This window comes from Cygnus olor, chromosome Z (genome assembly GCF_009769625.2).
Source record: "Cygnus olor isolate bCygOlo1 chromosome Z, bCygOlo1.pri.v2, whole genome shotgun sequence".
Classification (NCBI taxonomy): domain Eukaryota; kingdom Metazoa; phylum Chordata; class Aves; order Anseriformes; family Anatidae; genus Cygnus; species Cygnus olor.
In genome coordinates, this window is record NC_049198.1 from 28,733,418 (window position 1) to 28,751,496 (window position 18,079).

Genomic DNA, 18,079 nt, shown 5'->3' on the forward strand with positions numbered 1-18,079 from the left:
AAACCCTCAAAAACATGCAGACAATATTTTAATTAAAGCATGGTTGTCTGAAATCAAATAAGGTAGAACTGTAAAGAATTTTAAAGAATGCAAATTCAATGTGTGCACTTTTTAAAAAAAGTCCTTCTTGGTTGCTGAGATAAACATAATCTAGAAGCTGAAGCATACCTTTCTAATTCCTTAAGCCACAAACAGCTCAGCACCCAACCATACTATACACAAAAGATATGTCCTTGATCAAGAGAAAGGCTGTGGGTGTTTTCTGAAGTACTCCATTTGGAAGTTGTTTAGTGGTTTATCATGTAAGTTCTATTATTAACCATTTTAGGATACGGTCTCAAGAAAATTTTAGATGAGTTTACAGATATCAGTATTTTTGGGCTGTGATGCATTGATCTCTATCTTCAAATACAAAAACGCTGTAACATGTAATTTCTCTACTGTCCATAAATCCAAACCCTCTTTTAAAAGATTAATAAATAATTGATGCTTTGGACTCACAATAGCTTGGTTTAAAGGTAATGTTTGACTAACCAGTATATTTAGGGAACACAAGAAAACAGGCAAGAGAACAGTACAAAAATACAGATTATTTTCTACATAAAATAAATATGTAGGGTAAATAGCATCCATAGAAAGCAGTGATTGATGCGTTCTGATTAGAACACTAATATATGTTTTAGCTGAATGTTACAATATACAGTATAAAACAATGTATTTATTGTATATATTAAAAAATATCTTAGCTGACTGTGGAGCTCCCATAAATGAAAGGAACTACGGCTTGTGTACAGAAGTACTGAGAGATATATTTGAAATTAACCTGGAAAGCTGGAGGTTTACTCATGGAAATAAAAGTGGAAACATAAAGAATGCTGTAAGGAACAGATAAGTGTGTCTATACCTATTTGCCGACAGTAAAGCATAAAGATAACTCACCTCCTCCTAAGCTACAAGTTTCTGCTCATGATGAGCTAAGAGAGAAAAAAATAAAAAATAAAATAATAAAAAAAAAATGGAACTTGACTTTAGGGAGTGAGTCTCTGATACAACTGTCTGAAAAGGACAGCTTATGGGAAAGATATCGTAATAAGATTGTACTTTAAAGTCGCAAGTGTTTAGTAGCAGACATAAAATTGTACAAGTATACCCGGCAAAATATTTGGGTTGGATATTACTTCATCTCTTCCTAATAATTTTTCTTTGATGTCCATTTACTATTCGTTAGCCTGCATTTGACCCAGAACTGATGGATAATATAACCATTTAAATATCCTGTTTATTCCTACCCTGGAAAATATCTATGAGCAGGATGACAGAGGCAAGCCAGGCCTTCCCTTGCAAGTCTGAGCCATACAGCAGGTCCAGCTGAAAGGCAGGGTGTTAGCTATTATCTTCCAGCCAAGACTAGTCGTTAACTGTGCAATTCTTCACTCCAGTTCAAAGGTGCTTTAAGTCTCTTGATCTGTGGTTGTTGTCTCCAAACCACCACTGTCTCAGCTGGAAGATATGACTGTTAGCATCTGTGATTGGTAGTTATTGTTTTTTCTTCTTACTGGAACAGAGAAAGAGTACTCCCACAGCTAACACTGATCATAACCAAGACTAAGCAACCAAGAGCATTATCTTGCATCTGAAATTTATGTCTGATAAATCTCAGACCATGAATTCAAGCCCAGAACAAGCTGAACATGACCATACAGGAGTACTTTGGAATAGCCAAGTTACACAAATGGAAAAGGTGCATGACCCTCAAATTAAGAGCAGGAACGAAGGAAAATGATTGGTAGCATATATTCAGTCTACAGTCTTTGCAAGAAAGGACTAAAAGTGTTTATCCAATTAGAGGTGATAGAGGTGGAAGAATTGGTATGACTAAACAGAAAAAGTATATTGACTGCAATTTACCACAGATTTAAAGGACAAAAGAAACACTGAAAACATTAATAAAGCTGAAGAAGGAGCTACCCTAAACATGCAAATTGCAATGTGTCACCCTTCAGCTATCTCATATTTATTATGTTAGAATTCAGTAGAGCAGGATAATTATGATAAAAAAAAAAAATTACATATAACAAACTTTGAGATTAGATACTAAGTATGTTCTGTAAACATGGAAGAAATCTTATTTCAGAAATACACATTCAATTTTAAATTGTTTTAAGTTAAGGTTTAATTCAAGTCATTTTTGTATGTAGCATTTCTTTTTTCCCCAAAAACCCTAGCTTCTGAACGCTACAGAACACAAGCAACACTACTTATAAGGGTAAGTAATGCAAATTCCTAAGCAAAAAGATGAAACTTCATCTTAGTAATTATATTGGGGTATTTCCTTTTAATAAGAAGAAAATAATAATAATAAAATCAATGGCATTTATTCTGTAGTCAGTGTTGAAGACAGCTGATAGAGGCTTCCACTTTTCCTGTTCTCCTCTGTCCTTTCACTAGCCTCAATTGAAAATAAAGCATCACCAACTTTTCTACTATAGAACAGTAACTTCCATGTAATAACTTCTTCAGCATAATTACTCACTGCCTTGTACTTTCCAGCTTTAATCAACATCTTTACAGATTATCGCAACAAAGCTTAAGTGTGGTATGAATTGAATATGAAAGGGAGCATGCATGTGCACATGTGCACACATGAAACATGGGTTAAAGGAAAGATAAGCACAAAACACTACACAATGTCATATGCATGATTTCGTTCAGGTATGGTCAGGGGCCAAACTGACCTGAAGAATTAAGAAAAGTTAAGAGAGTTAAGAAAATGCTGCCAAACATCCCTAGCTAAGGAAGATAGGAGAACTATGCAAGACATATGGTGGTGTTAAGCAAACCAATAAGGCAAATAGTAAGGAAAAATAGTGTCCACTCCCAAGAGTCATTTAATACAATTTCAAAATCACTCTGTCATTGCGAATCAAGAACACAAAAGAGGTGGTGATGATTTGATAACTGGCATCCTTTATCTTCCATGTCCCTCACAAACAATTCTGGTTAGGTAACTGTGGCATGTATCTTGGTGCATGCATTTGATTTTGAGCATGAGTGAATGAAACCTGTGAGTGAATGAGCTTAATTGGATAAAACATGCTTTTTTTTAGAGCTTTTGTAAATAACTATCACCATATGATCCTGCAATTAGTTTTGTAACAAGAATTCCCTGCATGATTGTATTGGAAGAAATCTCATACATCCGTAGTATGCTCAGCACAAGATGGTTAAGACCATGTATGTTACCATGATTATGTTATTTAGTGCTTTTACTACTTCAGGAAGTAATAGTAAAATCATTTCAGATCAGAGTGATATCTGTTTGAAGACAAAATATCCTTGGTATACTATAGCTAGCCGTTCACTCAAATGTGTTTTTTTTCCTGTAATAGCTCTAAAGATGCCTCGCTTGATATGCTGCTGTTCCACTTATGTGTTACATGAAATCAGGCATCTTAGATATTTCACTTTAGTGTAATACGGGAGGCTGGTGACATCATTCAAGGAAAAAGTAATTTCAAAGAAGTGTACTGACTTCCATTTTCCCCCCTAAAAATGTCTGTTCAATACAGGTTTTTCTATATGCATATCTGCACATTCTTTCACCACAAGCATAGGCCTCTGTTGTCATTTTGACATTTGCGAAAAAAATAAAAATAAAAATCTCCTTCAGTCTTCCCAGAAAAGTGCCACTGTTTTCAAATACTTCTGAGATTTCAGAAGATCCCCAGTAAAAACAGATGCTGAGAGAAAATACTTAAATCACTTACAGACAAACTATTATGGTCATCTTTGTTCTTTGCAGGGAAAAGAAATAAATGACAAACTGAACTTAACCATGAGCTCAGTTATAAGCAGCTTATACATAAAATTATATCATATTAAAAACAAACACTAACATTTAAAATTCAAGGTTTTAATGCTTCTCATCAGATTGTGGTAAAAGAACTCAAGATAGTTTAAAAGAGTCTGGTTGTATCACATCTCACTTTTTATTATTAATTTTTGCAGGTTTATTATAATTTCCAGGTCAATATTTTTTTTTATGTTGACTGATGTGTGACTTGAGTGACGTCAAGTGTGTATCTGCAGTTGAATAACAGCGAACTTCTGTTTTTCTATTGCCCATAGAAGCTGTGGATACCCGTCCCTGGAAGTATTTATGACCAGGTTCAATGGGGCTTCCACGTTGTCTAGTGGAATGTGTCTCTGTCAATGGCAGGGGGGTTGGAATTAGATGATCTTTAAAGTCTGTTCCAACCCAAACCATTTTATGATTCTATGATTCACAGACAGGAAGTGAATAGAATTCTCATTAGAATTTTCCATATAAAAGAACATAAGGCTTTATGAACTAGAAATATTAATAAGTATTCATCTTCATTTCACACTTTACCTCTGTTTCTGCTGCATGGGCTGTTGTCTCATAGCCATATATTGCATGTCCTCTTGTAGTCGATTAAGAGGAGAGTCTGGCTTGACACGAATCCCATAGTAATGATATTTGGAGTTGCCCCTTTATGAAAGAACAAGCATTGTAAGAACAATAACACTAGTTTTATGCATATACATCACATTACTTTACAATTTACATAGACTGGAAAATTATATCCACAAATTAGGCCTGACTCCACTTTCATACCTGTTTTTTTTACATAGGTGTCATTTTACCACCTTTGAGCAATTAGTTCACTCTCTTAAATATTATCCAGAATTTTACACTTAAGAGAAATAATCATAATGAAAAAAAAACCAAACCCCCACACAAAACTAACACAAAAAAAAAACAAAAAAATAAATGCAACTTCTGTAAGTCATTAAGAAACACAATCCTGAGTAATTTCCAAACATAGACTGTATTTAATTTATGCTGATAAGAACACACAGTGTAAATATAAAAATGTCAATATATTAACTGTCAAAATCAGGAAAAGTAAAAATAACATCTGGAAAATCATAGAACTGTTTGAAATTAAGAGACAGACCTGACATCTTGAAAACTACTGTAATGTTTAAACAGTTTTTGTTTGTTTTCTTGAATAGCAGACAAGTTTGTTACTCACAGTTATTGCTTGCATTTTCTATTATAGTTCAGAATTTTATTGACACAAACCTAGTTCCAAGTCTTCGTGTCCGTAATCCCATGAAGATTGACCGTATGAGTTTTCCAAAGGAGGCAGCATTGACTGGATCCAACTTGTGCTCCTGACAATGTCGTAAGTAATGGTTGTAAAGTGTACTTCTTGGGAGGCTCACTCCTTCTGCAGTTTCATAATTGTCCAAAAGCCACTGAAGCTATATGACATATAAAATGGGGAAAAAAAGGTAAATTCATTATTAATTCACTAAAACTTTATTATTATTACTTTATTATTATCTTAATCATACAACATTAACGTACGACAGTTTTGAAGTCACTCTTCAGGTCTATTGAATAATAACTTCATTTTTATACAGAGATCCCATAAGTGCTAGCTACATCAAAATCCTTTAGGATCTCCAGAATTACCAAGAAATAGTGGAACTCATTGCACTTGTGATCTCAGGTAAGTATATACTTCTTAAAATGTTTTTGGTTCAGTACCACACACCAACTATAGTTTGGAGACAAACTGTTAATACTTCAGAGAAATACAATCATCAAGAATGTAATTCATATAAATTGCACAAATAAACTCATTGGATTAACAATAGTTAGCTGATGCATTAGAAAGCACGTTTTTCTTTGCCTGCTATTAAAAAAAAACTTTACAATACTTAACTGAATAGGATTTTTTTTTTGCTCTCGGATTCAAAAAGAAAAATGCTATTGCATATAAACCAAAGAGCAACTTAGATAATAACACTGAAAGTATTAAGGGGTACAATACTCCTCAGTTATAGTCTGTTTGACTTTCACTTCAAGGAAGAACATAATGAGGTTCTTGGAAAAACATGAATCTTTCCTTGTAACAATGGCGGGTAATTTTGGGAACATGAAAGAAAAGACTTTAATATCACTGGACTTTACAGACAGCAAACAAACATAAAACACCTCTAGCTGCCAATAACATACAAAAAAGTTTTTTTAAAAAAAGTAAAAAATGACAATTAAATACTGCTTGATTTAACAATAAAGGACAACAAGAAAAGAAATCAGAAATAGTAGAGGCTGAAGACATTCTTAAGTTCCACTGTTTTAGTTTTTTGGCATACTAATATTTTCTTTCTCCAGCACTTGCCGTGGTTTCAGTTCTCTGGAATTCTTCTTTAGATTTAGTTTGAATGATTTGCAAATTTTGTTTTCTGTTTGCATTTCATTTCCCTTTTTTTTCCTAACTATTTAAACCAAAATATTAAAGTTGAAGAAAAAATGTAACTGTTAAAATAAACTCTTGCCTCAATGTGTATTGAGCTGCTAATTTCACTAATGACCTGACATAAGCCTATCTGAGCTTAGAAACAAAGGTAATTATCTTTTAACTTTGCGTTTAATCTTTGTTTTAAATCTATGAGTACAGCTATATTAATTTAAATATATATTAATTATAAATATATATAACATGTCATATATTATTAAATCTATAATTAAATCAGAACAGATAAGGAATGTGAAGTACTCTTATTTTATTTTACTTTAGTTTTCCCCAAAAGGAAAAATTGATGGACAAAAAATATACATATTTTTTTCCAATTGAGTTCTGTGTGTATTATTAAAGATATTTTCTTCCAGATGGCTTATAACCTATTAAGATTCACTTTAAGTGCACTTCATTAACAATATGAATTTCTAACATATGTTATTCAACTGTATCTTGGCTGCCAAAACCACCACCACCAACACAAAAACAAGAACAAAAACAAACACCTCCCACTCCCACTCCCCAGCTCCCACACAAAGATATGTGCAATGTAAGAATTTTTGCTTCAGGAGTTACTTCGGTAGCAAAGGTTTGAAGTCATTTATTAGATTATAACCTGGAAGGAAAAGTGCAGTTAATATATGATTTTAAAAGGAGAATTGTTTACAAATATTATAAAACTGCTGTTAATAGCTTTTAAAACTATTGCTTTTTTTTTTCCTCACAAGAAGAAATACAATTCTAAAACTGAGCTGTTCAGGTTTGAATTCTAGCTTTTTAATTCATCATGTTGACCATACTGTATGGGTAAAATGGTTAAAAGTATGAAATATTTATGGAGTCAGACCTGCTAAATCGATTCTGACTCCAATTGAGCTGTAACATTCATAAAACATTAAACTACCAATTAATTTAATGTCAGACTCATGCAGAAATAAACCAGGAGAGAAAAGAAGAGGAAATGACAAATTCCCTAAAGTAAGCACACATTAATTCAGTCAAAAAATTCCAGAAAACCTAATACCGATATCATAATGTGAAAACCCTAAGACTTTGTATTTCCCACAAATTAATATATCACCTGCAAAGTGAAAGTTACTACTAATTAAATGTACAATTTAGAATTCTATTTTAAAACCTACTAAAGCCAATTCTTTTAATAAATGCCAAGACAAAATTAAGAACAGCTTAAAGACACAAAGATCAAATCCGTACTTAAATTCCCTCCATATTGCCTTTACTTGAGTTTAAAATCAATAAGCACTGCTTTAAAATAGGTAAAGTGCCCAATAAGTCTAATCTAGATTGTATTAACTTCTTTTAAAATGACTGAGGCTAAGGAAAATTTGATTGCCAAAAAAATACATACAGGAGTTGTTGTTTTTTTTCCACTCCACAGAATCAAGAAAGAGTCAAGAGTCAAGAAAGGAATAGCATGATGACACTTCTGTAACAGTTGGATGCACATAAAATTAATAGGAATACATTTTAAATAGTCCAGAGAACTGGAAATGAGTGGAATACAGTTGGGGGGAGGGGTATACAGGACCTTATCTTATAATTAGTCTTGGTTTTGTAACAAATTCTGGACTTTGTAACAGGATTAAACATAAACTTATCAACTAGTGGATAAATTCACGTGCTAACACAACCCTCTGACATTTTGGCAAAAAATGTTACAGTCTCTCTAACAATGACATTTAAATAATTTTAATATTTTTGGTTGTCCTATCTTCAAAGCAATTCTTTTATAAAAATCAAAAATGTTTACAAAAGAAGTAAAATCTAGAAGATTAATATGTAAAAGTCCTTCTCTTTCATAACTGTGTAGTATGATTTTCCTCATGAACTTTTGTCATTTTCTAAACAAACTAAAAAACCCAACCAGCCAACCAATTAAACAAGAACACAAACACACAAAAACTTAAGCACAAAGCAACAAAACAATTCTAGTTTTCATTAAGAAATTACCAGACCCATTAAAAAAAAATCCAAAACTAAATCCTACTTACACGCACATTTTTAATTTGATTTCTGAGTGACAGGCTCTACCATCACATTTTTACATTAAGACCAAATTTAAATTTCTACAGTAAAGCAACAAAGGAATTTGAATAACCTACATAAGTTAGGCTGAGAAGTAAACAAAGAGGCAAGATGAATACGAACTAATCAACATGGAAAAAATATCAAATACAAAAATAAAAATACAGAAAAAAAGCATTTCAAGAAAGACTAGGAACTAACAAAGCAATATTATTTTTATACAGTAAGTTTTAAACTAACTTTGGTCCTTTTTCTTTTCACGTCAAAGTTACATTTAATGGTTTTATCACTATATTTGGAGACCATGTTTTTTTACACATATATCTTCCAGCTTCCTATGTGGAAAATTCTTAACTGTTAAGATTTTCAAAGTATGAACAAAGAGGAAGACAGCTGAGTGTACTTCAGACTAACACAGTGCTTTCATTTTTTTCCATGTCATCATATGGATCTTTAGAATTCCTAAATCATTTCATGATAAATTGTCTAGTTAGAATAAATGAAGAAAAATCTAAAAACAATCAAAAGATATTTAGTCATGTTGTTTGCCTCTTCATCCTTCACATGCCCCAAAATTAATACAGAGTACACAGATTGTTCTTGGTAGGCAACTTTCTTGAAAATGTCAAAAGCTAGCTAATGAAGGATCATTTGAACATTATCTTGACTTTTACACTATAATCTGCAAAACGAATTTGTTAATTTGTGTTAATGCAGGTTTAGAGCCTTCGAAACGGATAATACGCTGCTATATACCACAAAGACATTTAACCTGACAAAATAAAGCCATGGGAGATGTAGTATAAGGTTACAAGCAACTAAAATGGGAAGATTAAGACTGCAAAGTAGTAATAAAATAAAACATTTAGAGGCAGGCTAAGCATGCAGAACAAGCAAGAGAGAGTGTATGTGAAGAAGAGACAACTTACATGGCTGTTGAGAAGAGAGCTTCTGTGAGTGGACAGACCATCAGACTTTTGCAGTGTCTCAATCGCCATTTCAATCTGATAATAGATGTCATTAAAAAAAGGACTCAAGACAAGATAGTAAAAAAGCCTGATCAGAGAAGTTTTGACAGGTTGCTTACAGATCAACAGAAATGCCTCCTTTATTTCCTGGCTAGGACATATGTTCTAAAAGGCCTAATTCCATGGTCCCATTGCACACAAACTTCCCCAATGAGGTCAGAAAGGCATGTTGTTTGCATATGTATCGTAGGATCACAGCTTCTACACCCATTTTACTTTCCTTCCTGCTCAGGAAATTCTTTGAAACATCAAAAAACCAAACCAAAACAAAACCAACAACAAATAAAGCAACAATGACTGACTGAACAAAGATATCACTAATAAAACGAAACAAAACAAATCAACAACAAACAAAACCTAAGCAGAATTTTAAGAAAGGTGTCCATATGTTTTCCCTTCCAAATCAGGAACAGCAGTGTACAGCTTGAAAAAAACAACTGAATTTGAAACAAAACTTCCACTTTCTGCAATAACAAGCACATCTCATCAACCCCAAGTCATTCAACAGGTTTTCTGTCATTAGCTTCAATGGGACAGAATATCGCTGTAACTGACTACTGCAGCAGAACACTTTGAATATTCCCAGCTGTCAAAGTAAATGGAAACTCAGGAGTCACACGGACTACAGGATCTAGCCTTTGGAAAAAAAGCTTTGTTCACAATAATTTTGTCTTTTAAAGGGAAAAGAACATCACACCGCTAATTAAATATACAGTAGTTATTCTCCAAATGCAAATGTATAAACACTCTCACATCCATTCCTCTTCTTTTCTCTTTGAGTATCAACGGATCTTTTGATGTGCCATAACAACAGCATTAAAGAATAAAATTAGAACCTAACTGTAATTTAACTGAGCAAAACCAACATCAAAAATGACAGAGACGATAGGATGCGCAATAAGAAAAGGCATATAATTAAATAGCTATATTAAATGGCCAAAACAAAAGCCACCTGTATTTTTAAAACCACTTATCATTCTCCCTGTGGACTTTTTTCATGAGCCCATCCTATCCTACTTCAAAAATCACAGTACTATCCAAAGATTCTAGTCATATCAGTAACAAGATTAATTAACTCTCCATATACCAGAAACTGAAAAATATTTTGATATTTGAATTTACTGCACATATAAAATTAGCTTCTTCCTTATTCTTACCAGAGTGACTGACCAATATTTTTACTGTACTAATTTGAAGAAATCATTTCTTGTTTCTTTCCTATAACTGCTTAATATTAAATATATAAAACTTTTATAGAAATGCCTTGAGAATATGTTATTATTGTGTAAGAAAACATACTCTGACATGGCAATAATTTAATATTCTGATTTATTCTTGCTTCAGTGGAGAATACTAGGAGGTTAAAGTACTCAATCACATAGAAATGTTCGAATTTTAAAAGTATGCAATATGATAAGAAATACAAGTTTAACACATCATCTGGTAAGATCAACTCACTATATACTGTAGCTGTAGAATTTCCCTTCTACCATCAAACAACACAGAATGCATACACATACAAATCTTAATTCTGAATCATAGGTTACTTGTTCAACAATGCTTAGTCTGCAGCTATACTACAACACTAAAGTTACATGTCCTCTTTCTCACTCCTTTCTACTGCCCATTCCACTGCATTACTCTAATTTTGTTGTTGCAACGTGTCCCATTTGTTTACAGAACCAATCTGTTAAAAAGTAGTAAGAATTACACTTGTAACGAAAAGAGGCATTACAGATCACATTCATTCCTCACTGCCATATTACTTCAATGCTTGGTGATGCTATGCAATTAGCCAAATAAAGAACTTTCTTTGTTGTCATTTGGGGGAATTTTGTGGCTGCGGTTTCTTTTTAAAGTAGCTTTCACCATTATTACCATTGAGGACAATAAATCTATATTTACAAATCCCCAGATTTTAAAACAAGATTTTCACCTTGTTAGGATCATCTAGTCCACTTTTTCTGCATAACGTAAGCTCACCATTGTTGGCCAACACTAACCCCATATTACTTAATTCATCAAGCTCAGAAAGATATCATATTTGTATTTAAACTGAGTAATCATCATAATCTAGGGCAAGCTTCTCAACAGAAATTGTCCTCACTACCAATTATTTTGTTCATTATTTCTAGTCTAAATTTTAGTAAAGTTATCTTTTGGCTTTATCTGACAGATCTCTCTCTCTTTAATAACAGAAACCTTCTTCCTATGTAAGCTATACACTCACCTCTTCAATGTTTTTAGCATAAAATAAGTTTAATCTGAAGACAGATTTTCCAGACACTAATTTATTCGTAATTTCATTTCTATTCAAAACAGCATGTAAGCACATATGGACATCAATTACGTAGGTAATGTAGTGTGTTTTTTTTTATTATGATATTTTGCAGGAAGAATATGAAAATAATTTTAACATTTACTTTATGTACTGCATACATACAAATAGAAGACTGATATCCTTGCATTTCTAGCAATATGCAGTGAGAGATTCCAGGTACAACTAACATTATTTGCATCTAAAATGTTAAAAGACAAAAAGAATTACACATTCATTTATTTAAGTGTATATTCATTTATTTTGATCGGTCATATATTTTAAAAAGACCAAAGTATTATTTATTAAAATGTTCTGACTGATAACTGAAATGTACACTATCATTATCACTGCAACTCCTACTGAACCATGCTAAATATTGCATGATAATCAGTTTTTACAGTAACATAAATATTGAGGGTAACATAAATATTGAGGCTGAACTAAATTAAAGCATGGTAGTCATGAAAACTATCATTTTGGACTTCACCCTCAGTTTACTTCGTTTGCCAACTAAAACGGAGCACTGGACAGAACACTGGAACAGACTGCCCAGGGAGGTTGTGGAGTCTCCTTCTCTGGAGATATTCAAGGCCTGTCTGGACACCTACCTGGGCAGCCTGCTCTAAGGAACCTGCTCTGGCAGCGGGGTTGGACCCGATGATTTTTCGAGGTCCCTTCCAACCCCTACAGTTCTGTGGTTCTGTGATTATGTGAAAACATTACCTTATATTCTGACACAGTTATTATTGATTAAGGGTATTTCCCTGGTGTTAACAAATATAATAGTTTGATCCCAGTACATGCATCCATAAACCTGCAATGTTCAGTCATTATGTGAATGACTGATTTGGAAGTTATTAACTGTTCTTGTTAGTTTATGCATTAGTGTTCATTAACATATTACTAGGTAAACATAATATGCATTATAATTTCAGACGTGTATAAAATAGACATAGCAAATAACTATCCCGAATCCACTTACAAAAAAATAATAATCCATCAAACAAACAAAAAACTACTTTCCTAAGAACCAACGGCATAAGAAGCAGTACTTTTTCATGATTCAACTAATTAACACAGGGCATTTATAACTGGAAAAGCATGCATAACAGCCATAGGATGGTAAAAATCCAAAATGTTTAGGTCAGATGACGTTCTCCTTCCTAAATTTACAACTGAAAAATTGCTTTCCATGTTTATCTTCCTTGCAGGTGGTTCTCAAACAATGAGACCAATTCCACTCTCTCTCCCTAGGTCATCCAGTTCTTTCTAGGTGTAATCACTATTATCTACAGCTTCAAATAGATTCTAAACTGGTTTTATTTCTGGTAATTTCTCCAATATTTGATACAAACTCTTTCAAGAAAAAAAAATCTTTTGTCAAGCTTAGGTGAGAACTTCAGAGCATGTACATTCCACCTAACTCTGAAAAACATGGAAAAGTCATACACATTTTTAGGAGTTACTCAAACAAGAAAATCAAAAGTGAGAAGCCAAAAGGAATGCTGAGTTCTGATTATTGTTAAAACCAAACCTGAAAGCATGTATGTCAAGGCAGAGAGGGAGACTGGTTGTTTTAGAACAAAAAACATATTTAGTCTGAATCAGAAAGATCCAGTTCTCCAGAAAGGTAATACCTTCACACCAGTGATAATGACTGTTAAAAGAATATTAGTGGCATGTCATCTTGCATCCAGCTAATGCATTTCCAAATAAAAGAAAAGGAAATAATAGAAAACTTTCTCATGGATTCAGAGACACCCATTTTGAACACTGCAGTATGAAAAAATCATTGTGTGTCACGCAATGGCTTTTATCAATAATTGGAATGCTGCACTGGAATAAATCTTGTTTCCAAGAATACTCCACCTTCATTTTTGATATAAAAATACCAGAATAAATATTTGATTGCCGAAAGTGGAAACAAACTATGAGGTGCTACAAGGCTTTTTACGTAGAAAACAGACCAAAAGCCAACGAATGAAAGTTGAAGCCAAAGCCAGCAAATGGAAGCTGAAGCCAGACTAACTCAGAAGAGGAACAAGGAGAATAGGTAGGTGAAGTGAGATGCAGGACAGGGTAGGTATGGCTGACCTTAGTTGGGTCATTGTCCCTTTTCCCCATATTCCTTGTGTTGTGCAAAGGGCACAGCGTCAATTGAAGACATACATTGGAGCAAGGGACTCACATGGGCAGAGCAAGAAAAATTATTATGGCCACACTGCAACATTGAAAACTATCTACTGTTCTGGAACAGAGGAGAAGCCATGATGCTCCAGAGTTCTGAAGGAGAAACCAAAGCAGGGAGTTTATAAAGGCACCGGATCCGCAAATCCTCCAATTATTATCCTAGTTAATTCACACTACATATTTTTTATTTTTTTTTAATCAATGGTAGTGATTAACCATTGTTATGACTCGTTTAAAAGAAAGAAAAAAAAATATTGTCTTCTATCTGAAAATGGATGTTCTTTTTTTCTTTTCCACGAAAGGCATGTTAATGTGCTCAGCTGAAGAAGACATATGGAATTATCTTGCCAGTGTAACAGATCAGACCAGATGATCTAATATTCCTTTGCAGCAAAGAAATCTATGCATCTTCTATTTCATCAGAAATGGTTTGTTTTTTGTTAAGACGGATCGAGATAAATAACAATTCTGCCACAAATTATCAGAAATATTGAAAAATGGAGGTGGAAAGAGTTCCTCTACTGGGAAAGAGATTAATGAATAAAATTTAATCTCCAACTATTTTCTAAATGATAATCCCTTCAGCTTAGATGAAACATTTTAACATTTATTGCTTTTTGTTCTTAAAACAATAATATAATTTCAGTAGAGCTATTATAATCAGGATATGATGTCTACACTAGGCTTCCTTATATCATCTGTTATTCTCTTCCGTTGATTACATGACACGTTTTGGGTAGGTATCATCCCTTCTTTAACGATAGGAGCATATTTTGCACACTCTACTTGCTACCAGAAATAATAATTTGTGGTGATACAACATGTCCATATTAATTTTGGTTTTATTTTAATGCATATTTAGATCTGCACTGAAAGTGTCTAAATTTCTGCAACAGCATGAGTGGAGACCTCCTATAGTTGGTGATGACTGATGAATGACAACTGTATCTGCAGAACAGTCCTAAAGGTTGTTAGAAAAAAAACAAGACTAATGGGGGGTGGGGGGAAAGCCTCTCACTGGCTGACAAGCATAGTAACACCTTCACTATTAAAAACTGTATTTTTTAAAACTCATAGTATTATGAAATTTGTTGATCAGATCATTTTATATATATATATATATATATATATATATAATCACGAGAATAGCTCTTAGACACTTGTAGGTGATTTAAGTTTCATTATTAACACAGAAATTCAATTTTCAAGTTAGACTTTTAACTCTAGCTGCCCTGTCTTTAAGGATAACTACCAATTAACCAAGATCTTTCAAACAAGTTGAAACATGTAAACTCATTTCAAATGGTCAACCAGCTAGGGTGAATCACTTCTTGTTCAATGCATTCACAATCTACTTTTGAGCTATCCACATATACTGACATCAAATAGGTCAATTTACAAAGCTGTTTATCTCCCTAATATTTGATACAGGTCTTAGAATCTGAAGGCCTTTATACTTTATTAAAAATATACATATATTTTTAATAAGTAGAGAAATAATTTAATAGGTGAGCACAGGATATCATGGGAAGAAGCAATGAAATCAATGGAAGCGAGATGACAGAAGAAAATGCTAAAAAATTGTCTTTATGAACTCTAACATAAGCCACTATTGTATTTATGCTGGAACAGTTAAGAAAGTGCACAAATCTTAATATTTTGGCTATAAAAACACTGTTATCACCTGCTATAGCTTGAGCAGGAGATCTTTCTTGTATAAATGTTTTAGAGAAATTAATATGAATAAAATTATGAACAAATATTCACCTTTTATTAAACCCCAAACAGAACTCATAATTATGTTAAGCCACAACAAAATAAAGTGAAGACAGACTTAAAGTAAAAAAAAAATCTACGAGTCTATTTTATTGAATACTGCATAAAAGAAATAGTGTATGTGTAGTAGTGTACAATGCACTTTGTATGTAAACAAAACTCTATGGCAAAAATAAACAATGCTTGGTTTGTTTACATGTGGCAATAAGTAATTTCTCATTCATTTCTATATCCTTTTTCTCTACGTGAAAATTCTTCAAATTTATTCAGTGTTTGGAAATATTTACTGAAATTTATAATAGCAAATCAGTTTGCATACATGTTATTTTGATGTCTCCAATAACTTTCCTATGCAAGGATGAAAAATATTATGATGATGAGGATCAAATGAGGATCACAAGTGAAACGAGCTCTAGGTTTCTAAGGTGCAATACAAATAAAACATTACATTGCTCTATTTTGCATAGTTTAATTAAGTCTTCTAGTAAAATTTAAACAGACTTTGTGTTTTAACATTACAGTTTTAGTTGAACCTTTAATGTTTCAGCTGATTCTTCAACACTTCAGCTGAACAATACATATGAAGAGCCTAAAATGATAAAATCTAAAATAAGTGTCCCACTTAATTAGAAAGAAATCCACTACATCTTACTTACAAAACTATAGTATACAAAATAAACAGTACCTTAACAAAAAACAGAAGACACTGTTTTAGTGTTAAAAATACATTTAAATCATTGTGATTTAAATATGGGTATATTTAATATTACTAACAGTTGATATCGATCTATAAAAGTTATTTAGAGCAACTAAGAGAGGCTGTTTTTTGATACATGAAGACAAAGTGTTGTTGAAAGAACAAACCCCAGATTTCGTTAAATTTGGCAAATCTGACTTCAATTTGGCAACAAAATCCAGTTCTTAGTCTTTAAAATGTAGAACAGAGTTTTGGTATCATTCAAGTGATTCTAGCACATCCAACTTAAAATTAAGTCTACTACTCTTCATTTGTGTTTACTGGACACATTTATACCTCACTTGATTTCACATTCATATAAACATGTCTCTATTCTGTTGTCACAATAGAAAACTAGACTTGCAATGCGATATGTAAACCACAAAACTGCACATGTTCTTGTTTGAACTTATTTGAAGGAGATGACTAGTATGACTTCTAAAAGAGGCAATATTTGTATTCAAATGTGCAAAAATTTAAATCAACTACAAATACATAGGGATATCACCAGTATTTAAATATTGAAAGTAACACCACTTTTCCAATTTTACTCAGTCTAGAGACCCACCTCCTTACTTCTGACTATAGAAAGATATTCTTGTTCTACCTATGCTTGGTAATCATAAAGCCACGTAGAAAATTGCATGACATACCTTTCAAATAAGCCAAATGAACATTTTAAAAGAAAAAAAAAGTATTGATTTAATTAAATAAATCTGAAAGAGGAATGTTGTTCTTTTCTGAAATACCTTTTTCTTTCTATTAAAATTATGTAAAATGCAGGCAAATGTTAGAAAACACTCTTTTCCATTTAGTCACAGAAAATAAATACAAAATTCTCTGTTACCAGCTGAAGGCTCTTGCTACATTATTGATATGTATGCTATTCACTCATTAAGAGTCTTCATAAATTTTACTCTCAGAAAATAATACTACACAGTTAAAGCAGTCTCAAAGTTTATATGAAATAATAACTTTATAGATTGTACAAAAACTGTGTATTTATCTATACCAACCGCTAAGAATCAAATTTAAGATACTTTATTGGATCATCTAAATTATCCAGTGCTGTAGTAAATGTTCATCATTATTGCAAATAAAACTTAAAAGAATACTAGATTTTTACTTGTTACACTAGTTCTTAAATATAAAGTCCCTTCATTTCATAGTCCTTTAGACTACTGATAAATCAGTATTATTAATCATGTGTTATCTCCATTGGGACATTATTCAAATCTTCTTACTCTGTATCTCCCAGTCCTACTCCCCATTACTTCCAAATCTCTGCAACCACATCAAAATACCCAGAAGAATTAGGTAAAAGTATTCATTATGGCCATTTTCTTAATAGGAATTAGGACAAACTGAGCTCTTAAGGGAAAGGCCTGTGTTTAAAGTGTCCACAATAGTATCTATCACAATTATAACAGCATGCACCTTCCCATAGCATTGTAAGACACTTCCGTGATGAGCTTCTTTTCCACAACACATGTTTAAGAAATGTCATGGATGAGTAAGAACAAAGTAGTATTCTGAACAAACAAATGCAAATATTTTGAAATAAGCTACCAGACATACACTAATATTGAGAAACAAACAAACAAACAAATAAAACTACAAATGCAGGGAAGTTACTTATAAGTTA

At 32.6% G+C, this 18,079-nt stretch overlaps 1 protein-coding gene and 1 long non-coding RNA gene across 5 annotated transcripts in view; one reads left to right on the forward strand and one right to left on the reverse strand.

Annotated features, from left to right (window-relative positions):
- The window catches only part of RFX3 (regulatory factor X3), a 125,267-nt gene that overhangs the window by 27,000 nt on the left and 80,188 nt on the right, over nucleotides 1-18,079 (reverse strand). For 3 of the 4 annotated variants that reach the window (XM_040540788.1, XM_040540789.1, XM_040540790.1), the window contains 3 exons: nucleotides 9,314-9,388; nucleotides 5,111-5,292; nucleotides 4,394-4,513 (listed from right to left, as the gene is read on the reverse strand). In XM_040540788.1, the coding sequence (XP_040396722.1) occupies nucleotides 4,394-4,513; nucleotides 5,111-5,292; nucleotides 9,314-9,388 (377 nt within the window). The remainder of the gene's footprint in view (nucleotides 1-4,393; nucleotides 4,514-5,110; nucleotides 5,293-9,313; nucleotides 9,389-18,079) is intronic. The other variant, XM_040540791.1, reaches the window with a different exon arrangement.
- Nucleotides 5,116-9,305, forward strand: LOC121061647. The gene is made up of 3 exons (XR_005815199.1): nucleotides 5,116-5,213; nucleotides 5,455-5,543; nucleotides 9,102-9,305. It is a non-coding gene; the product is annotated as an uncharacterized LOC121061647 (long non-coding RNA).